At 50.5% G+C, this 8,163-nt stretch overlaps 1 protein-coding gene across 1 annotated transcript; it reads left to right on the top strand.

Annotated features, from left to right (window-relative positions):
* Positions 1 to 1,099: 1,099 nt before the first annotated feature.
* On the top strand, positions 1,100 to 8,163 carry LOC136017948 (retinol dehydrogenase 12-like). Its single transcript, XM_065686718.1, has 7 exons — positions 1,100 to 1,227; positions 1,929 to 2,047; positions 2,845 to 3,000; positions 3,299 to 3,403; positions 3,809 to 4,018; positions 4,453 to 4,642; positions 6,573 to 8,163. Exons 1-7 carry the CDS (start codon positions 1,130 to 1,132, stop codon positions 6,673 to 6,675), a joined length of 981 nt encoding a protein of 326 aa, XP_065542790.1. The 5' UTR covers positions 1,100 to 1,129; the 3' UTR covers positions 6,676 to 8,163.

Below are 8,163 nucleotides of genomic sequence, written 5' to 3'. Positions count from 1 at the left end.
CAGCGGGAGCCGGGAGATGCGGCACGGCTGCTGGCGACAATGATCGCCGGCTCGCGGTGGCGCCAGGCGCGGTGCAGGCCTGCCGCAGGGCAGGGGCCTCGAGCCGCGCACTGCCTGCTGGGAGTTGTAGTCTTCCCTGGGAGGCGGCGGAGCGCAGGGGGCAGCGCCGCTCAGCACCCCCGGCCTCCTCCTTCTAGTGTTCTCTGGTGGCGGTGAGAGCGAGCAGCGCCGCGTGTCCCCGGTCCTCAATGCGTACTAACGTGCGCACCGTTTCATGCGTTTTGCTAGGGTTAGTGTCACAAACCCCGGCGACAGGCTATGCAAACCTATGTGGAATGTCCCCCCGGGCCGCCGCCCCAGCGCTTTCTCTTGAGACTTCTCTGCCTATGAACTGGGCAGCGCAATTAGAGCGGCACTCTCGGGCTGTCCCGAGGGTCCTGCGCTGCCCGGGGAAAAAAAGCAGCAGGCTCCCGGTGTAGAATCACAGAATAGTTAGTGTTGGAAAGGACCTTAAGATCGTGAAGTTCCAAGCCCCTGCCATGGGCAGGGACACCTCACACTAAACCATCCCACCCAAGGCTTCGTCCAGCCTGGCCTTGAACACCATCAGGGATGGAATATTCACAGCTTCCCTGGGCAACCCATTCCAGTGCCTCACCACCCTTACAGTAAAGAATTTCCTCCTTATATCCAATCTAAACTTCCCCTGTTTAAGTTTTAACCCATTATCCCTTGTCCTGTCACTACAGTCCCTAATGAAGAGTCCTTCCCCAGCATCCCTATAGGCCCCCTTCAGATACTGGAAGGCTGCTATGAGGTCTCCACGCAGCCTTCTCTTCTCCCGGCTGAACAGCCCCAACTTCCTCAGCCTGTCTTGTCGAGCCGGCCGCCCTCCTCCTCCCGGCGGGGCACACCCGCGGCAGGCAGCGGGATCCTCGGGGTACCCGGTGCGAGAAGACCCTGCAGCAGCTGCCCCGCTGGGTCAGACAGGCCACGCCGGGGCCACGAGGGGCCGCTGCTGAGGTGCTCTGGAGGGCTGCCTGCTGCTGGCGGGGCGGGCCCAAGCGAACAGGGGCGTGCCGAGGGGACTGGGGCGGGCCCGGGGCTGCCGCCAGCGCCGGCAGTGAGCATGGAGCGGGCGGCGGGGATGCTCACCTGCTGGGGAGCCGCGCTGGGCGCTGCCGTCTCCGTCCCCGTCCTCTTCCTCGTGGCAGCGCCCTACATCAGGTTTGTTTTACAGGGCGCGGCCCTAGCCCCTCGCGCTTGTGCGGGTAGCCGCGGGCACCGCACCGCGCCCAGGTCTACCTGCGTGCATGTGTGACGGGGGGACTAACAGGGATCCCGTTTCTGCAGCCCGCGCGGAGGCAGGCGCTATTCACGCGTCCCCAGCTCCAGCGCCTCAGTAGCACTACCGCGCTCGCGGCAGGAGCTGGGGCTCGGCTCAGCCCTGCCGCCTCCGGCGGTGCTTGCTTCGGCGGCTGCCCGGCCCTCCGAGCCCCCCGGCACTCACTCTGGGGCCTGCCTCGGCCCGCGGACCCGGCCGGGTGCGGAGGGAACCGGCCGGGAGGTCCGGGGGGGGGGGGGGGTGGAGCCCGCCTTGTGCTCACCGCGGCGCGGCGGAGCCCATTGGGCCCAGGCTCCGGAGTCGGTGGCGGCAGCCAATGGGAGCCGTGGCCCCACTTGTCGCCAGGGCGGGGCGGCGGGGCCGGGCCGGGTCTCGCCGGTGTTTGTAAAGCGGGGAGGCGGTCGGGGGGCTAGATCCCGGTAGCCCGGGCACGGCACGATCGTGATCGGCCGCTTCAGGTAACGCCGCCTGTGGCTTCCCGGTCAATCCTGCCGTCGGGGTGAACGTGAGGCTCTGGGTGCTCATCGCTGACCCATGTCCCCTGGTCCCCTCGCCGAGGGGGGGCTGCCGCCCTCTACTGCAGGAGGTATGTCGCCGGAGGACGGTGTAAGTCAACAGCTAAGCTGGACGGGAAGGTGGTGGTAATCACAGGAGCCAACACAGGCATCGGGAAGGAGACTGCCAGAGACCTCGCACGAAGAGGCAAGTCAAACAGGCATCCCCGTGCAGCTGACGGCCGTGTGCCTGGGTGTTACTAGTGCCTCTTCCAGATCTCAGGGAGGAGTGTTTTGTGCTAACATTGGAGTGAATTGGAGTCCAAAGTTAAATCAGACAAGCCCAAGTGTTGCTCCTCCAGAGGCTGTGACCACCAAGGTGCAAGACCCCAGTTCTTTGGCTGTTTTCATTGCTTGAACTCCAATCATACTCCTTGTGACACGAAAATGCTCTGCACTGCAGATGTTTTGAGAGGACTGGGGAAGATGCCAGTATCACTGTATTCTGTTTGCATGAGGCTGGGAAATGCCCTAGGTCCACTGCTGTGTGCTTTAGTTACTCATGTTTCAAGCTATTTTGGTATATATGCTTTCTGGGTGACTGGTAAGGAGATTAAACTTCTGTTCATAATCTGTTTAGAAATTACTCAGGCTGGAATCCAAGTACCTTCTTGTGCTCTTGGCTTGACATTCCTGTTATGGGGGCAGAAACAACCGTATCATACCAGTGTGGTGGTACCTGCACCTGATATGGGAGTGCCTGGGCAGAGGCACTTTAGATGTGCATTTTCCTGTTCTGAAAACAACTTTGGGCTGGGTGGAAGCTAATAGTATAGTAGAAGAGGCTTTGTCCCTCCCTGCTGCCTCCCTTGACTGATGCCAATGCCCTAAATAAACAACACATTGTTTGTAAGCACTGCGCATAGCCAACTTATCTTAGCCTCAATCATCCAGTGTGCTCCAGTGATCTCAGCTTCTGTTCCTGTTTTTTTACTCCCCTTGCAGGAGCGAGGGTCATTGTTGCTTGCAGAGACATAAGGAAGGCAGAAGCTGCAGCCAGTGAAATCCGAGCTGAGACAGGGAACCAGGACGTCATTGTGAAAAAACTGGACTTGGCTGATACAAAATCCATCCGGGAGTTTGCTGAGAAATTTCTAGCAGGTACAGTCTCGAGATCCTTCTTTTCAGTGAGATTATTTTACCAAGGACTGCTGTCTGCTCTTCTAGCATATGCCAAGTCCCTGACCTGCATATCTCTGTACTGCGTTGGGTACCGCAGTTCACAGCAGGGGCTTGACAGAGGCTATGAGCTAGTTTGTAGTAGGAGACTTATCATTTTATTGCAGTGCTGTGGCTGCAACTCAAGACAGGCACGAGGTTTTTTGGTTGACTTGTGTCATCCTCTTGTCTGTCTCTGGTCTCTGTTTTCCTGTTTAAGAACGTCTGTTGTTTTTTGCAGAGGAGAAGGAACTCCATATTCTCATTAACAATGCTGGGGTAATGTTATGCCCTTACTCCAAGACTGCTGATGGCTTTGAGATGCACCTGGGAGTCAATCATCTTGGTAAGGCCGGTGGAGTAATGTTTGCATTCAAGGTCTGTGGCAGAATACCAGAGGAAATCCTGCTTTTACATTTTCTCTTCCTCAACCTTCCTTCTTGGGGAAGGGTGGAAGGCCAGAGCCAGAGTTCTGGAAATACAATGCAATGTATTTGCATGCACCCATCTTAAGTATCTACACATTACCTCAGACATTTGAAACGTATGACTGCACCAGGTTTTTGAAGCTGAGGAGCAGAACTTAATGGCCCCAGAAAAGTTTAGCTGTTGGTTCATGGGGGTTGTCTTTTCCCTGGACTTTAAATGAGAGCAACAGTAAGATAGAACATGTAAATAGTATGTCGTGAATACTTTGAAATTCCAGCAGGAGAAACCTTTAGAGAAGGATGACATTTCCTCTCACCCCTAGGTCATTTTCTCTTGACCTTCCTACTGCTGGAGCGTCTGAAGCAGTCTGCCCCAGCCCGCATAGTGAACGTGTCCTCACTGGCTCATCATGGCGGCCGAATCCGCTTCCATGATCTCCATGGTGAGAAGTGCTACAACCGCGGCCTCGCCTACTGTCACAGCAAACTGGCCAACGTGCTCTTCACCCGGGAGCTGGCGAGGCGGCTGCAAGGCAAGTCCCAGAGGAGAGCAGAGTGTACCTTTGTTCCTTGATAAATGAGTGGTTTAAGCCCAGGACAATGAGTCTTGGAAAAGCCCCGCTCTATTCATATGTTAATCCCATGATGGGTGTTCCAAGTTCATATGCCTCAATGCTCACTGTGTCACTGTCTCTTCATGGGTTTCCTAGTGGAGTTCTTGGCTTGGCTACAACTCACGCCATTACCTCCTTTGGAGACTGTACAAAACTACCACTGGTTTGGTTAAGGGGTCAAATGCATCCATCACATCTACCAAGTAGTGACTACAGAGGACTTTACTCTCCCTGTATCCATGCCTGGACTCCTCCTTTATGTTGTCTGCAGGTGGAATTGAGGAATATATATATATTTTTTAAGGTAATTTGATACATGCAGATTTGTTCTGGACTACTTTCTTTTGCCACAGGCACTAAAGTCACAGCAAACGCTCTCCATCCTGGTTCTGTCCGTTCTGAGCTGGTCCGGCATTCATTTGTAATGACATGGCTGTGGAAGATATTCTCATTCTTCTTGAAGACACCTTGGGAAGGAGCTCAGACCAGTATCTACTGTGCAGTAGCAGAGGAGCTAGACTCTGTGACAGGACAGTATTTCAGGTGGGTACAAGCTGATGGAGTGATATACTGTGGAAGGCAACCTTATTTGCTGGGGAAAATGAGACTTCATTAAGGAGAGACTAGGTAAGAAGCTGGCTGATAAGATTGAGGGTGACAAATACTACAGCATTACCCCTTCCTGGTCTGTTGCAGTGGGTATCATGTTGGAAGGAATCCTTGACTACATGCAGCTCTACACGACAGCAAGTCCTTTAGTGCTGGGAATATCACTGTACTCAAACTGCAGGAATGGCTGTCATGTGCTCAGGGCTTTAATCCTGATCTGCCTGAGATTTGGGCAAATCACTTTCAGCAGAGCTGTCTAGTTAATGAGGTCACTCGAGTCAATCCTGGGAAAACTGCTTTGGCTCTGTCTGCAGTTGTACCCCGCAGAAGGGGCCTGTGGTCCCAGGGCACTGGGCAGGCTGGTGGTGCTGCAGAGCTAGGAGGTAAGATTTTCAGGACTGGCATGTGACAAAATAACTTGATTCTCCAGTGTGACAGACCCATCAGCTGGGAGGAACTCCTGCTGGGACACAGGCTCTGTCCTGCAAACTTTCTTATGCAGCTCCCACTACAAACCCTGACTTCCTTGACTTGCTCCAGGACCCTGCATAGTCATGCATTTTCCCCTCACCAAAACTACTGCCCAGAGCAGTTCCAAGCCATCATCATCCTAGACATGAAGACTGCCATTCGAACAGATTTATGTCAGCTTCCCACTAGGTGTACAGCAGTGTAACAATACTAGTTTTGGGGAAATAAATTTTCTCATTCATCTTTTTTTCCCCCTACATGGATACTGTTGGAGCCTTAGTGTCTGCAGAGCTTTCCTCTTGTGATATGTGATCAGATTAGTCTTTGTAATGGCTTTGTCTGATCTTCACTTGGGAGTTTGTACCATCTTAATCAGACTTGAATATATAAATAGACGTCTTAATCTTTCCTGGATGATTGTCTGTCCCAGCATATAAATGGATCATTTATGTGCTGGAATACAGAAAGCTTTGGTGGATTTTAAACTCATAAAAGAAAGGAGTTCTGGGCTTGGTGGGAAATGGATACCTTCAACAGTAATTCACAATTCACATTGGACTACCCTAAAATCCTCTTCACTTTCCAGGCAATACAATATAAAGCACAAGTATAGAAAAGAATTCGCATGCCACAGCAAGACAGGTGGAGTCCACCGGAGTACTTTCAGGAACATCAGAGACTGCACTTGGAGCTCTAAAAGCACTAGGCTAGATACAGAGTTTAGAAGATGAAATTTCCTCTGTTCTCTTAAACTCCCATGTGATTGCAGGATCTAGCATTACAGAGGAAACCACATGATCACTGTTCCAGACAGAATTCTGTCTGACTGCAGGAGCTGGAAAGAAAGGAGCCCCAGTTCAGAGGATAATGGAAAAGGGGATAACCATACATGGTTATTGCAGTATTGCTGTTCAGGGGCAGTTTGCATTTCATGCCACAGCAATATCGTGGGAAAAACAGTTTAGACTGAAGGGCTGTTTGAGTGGGGTGGGTTTTTTTTTTTTGTAGTGTCTGCTAGAAGAGGTGCTCCTGAGAAGGTTGGTTAGCATTTATAGCCCTTCTTGGTGGTATTAATGAGAATGTACACTGAAGAGTATATAGTAGAACATACACAGGTTTCTTTAAGAGTTGAGACAACAGACAATATACTTGCCTACCAATTCTTTGTGCCATTAGGAGAGACTTTTCCCTAGCCAATTGGAAAGAAAGCTTTCTCAAGATGGCTTAGCACCAACCCTTGCTCATTTGCTGGACAGCCTCCCACACTTCCTTCAGTTGGTTTTGAAATTAAGCTGATAGAAAGCAACTGCCTTATCTTAATGCAGACACTTCAGTGTGCTAACATGAATGGAGACCTTTAACTTAATAAAAATAAAACATGTACCTCTTGCAGTGATTGCCAGCCGGCATACGTATCCCCATGGGGTCGGGATGATGAAACAGCAAAGAAGCTCTGGAATGTGAGCTGCCAGCTTCTCGGCATCCACTGGGACTGAGCAGTGCAGACCTCAAGTGTGCACATGGCTGAGGCTGAGTCCAGCCATACTTCTCCTGGGAAGAGCACTGCTGAGAGACCTCAAGACAAGAACTGCAGTACTTTTGCTGCCCTAATGATGGTTGTATGGACACAATCTAATGTGAATTTCTGGAGTATTACACTTCAGTATTGAGATTTATAAGCAGCTAGTCCCCTTCCTAGCTGGAGAATTAGAGCACTGACACAGGGAGCAACCTTTGCTTGGCATTTCACACACCAGGCAGAGGCTATTGTCCTCTGGCTTAGGAACAGAAATGGAGGTTTGCAGTCTTAAGTTTAGATTATCAGGTAGTCTAAAGAATTGCGTTTATTTCCCCTCCCAATATTAGTGAATTTGTAGGACTCCCAACTTATTATCTATGAGGTTATTTTCAGTTCCTACTATTTGACCTGTCAGAGTGAAAGTACTTTAAGGCATTAGATTTTCTGGCAATTCCATGCAATACAGATGATCTCAAGCATACAGGTGCTGGCCTTTTTGGGCCAAGGATTAGGTAAAGTTTGTAAGTGGGGTCAACTGTTTTTCTCAATATTCTCTGCTGGACCCTATCCACTGACATATCTTGGCCCCAGCTGCACACTGATGGCAGTAAGGTAACAGAGGGCTGGCATATCTTTCGAGAACCCAGGTCTCAGTGCAGGTGACTGGGAGGTTAAAAGCTGCAGGAGTGCTGCAATTGTGCATAGGCAAGTTATCATACTAGAAAAGATTAACATCTCTCCTGTGAAGCACATGAAATGTGAGCAAAGCTGGTGTAAAAGTTGTCACAATAAACACCCCCAGCTGCACTTTAGATGACTTTAGAACCTATAAAGGAGAGCAGAATGAGGAACATCTCACCTGTGTTAAAAATACTGAAACTAGTTCAGCTGAGACTTTGGCTTTACATGACAGCAAACTACCTAGAGCTGAATAGTTGAAGCAGAGATCAAGACTGTCTTGACAGATGTCAAGTTAGCTACAGGTCAGGAAAGTAAGACTTGCACAGAAATCCTTACATTTGTCTACCCACCCATTACTGGCCGTGGCTGACCAAGGCTGCCAGTCAGGCCCTGCAGTACTGTGCAGCTTGCACTTCCAAAAGGCAGCTGTCAATCCATGCAGTAAAGGCACTGCTCCCTTGAAACTAGTGCTACTTTGATGCTAGAGTGTGATCCATCATCAGATTGTTTCTGAAAGAGTTAAGCAGTTAGTTAGAAAACAAGTGCCACAGCTTGTAGGAGTATCTTCTGCTTCTGAAAAAAAAAAAAAACAAACCAACAACAACCCAGCTTGGAAGTGTTTGGACTTGCACACAAGCATGTCACTGTGACCGACTGCTAATTTTGGGGAACAAATGCTAATTTTATGATTAATTCTTTCTGCCTGGATGCCATCTATGCAGAACAGTCCTGTGCTACCTCTGAGCAATACTAAATAAAGCCATTTTCCTTTTACAATAGAAAA

The sequence above is a fragment of the Lathamus discolor genome, chromosome 6 (assembly GCF_037157495.1).
Source record: "Lathamus discolor isolate bLatDis1 chromosome 6, bLatDis1.hap1, whole genome shotgun sequence".
In the NCBI taxonomy this organism is placed as follows: domain Eukaryota; kingdom Metazoa; phylum Chordata; class Aves; order Psittaciformes; family Psittacidae; genus Lathamus; species Lathamus discolor.
This window is presented reverse-complemented; position numbering and strand designations above follow the sequence as displayed.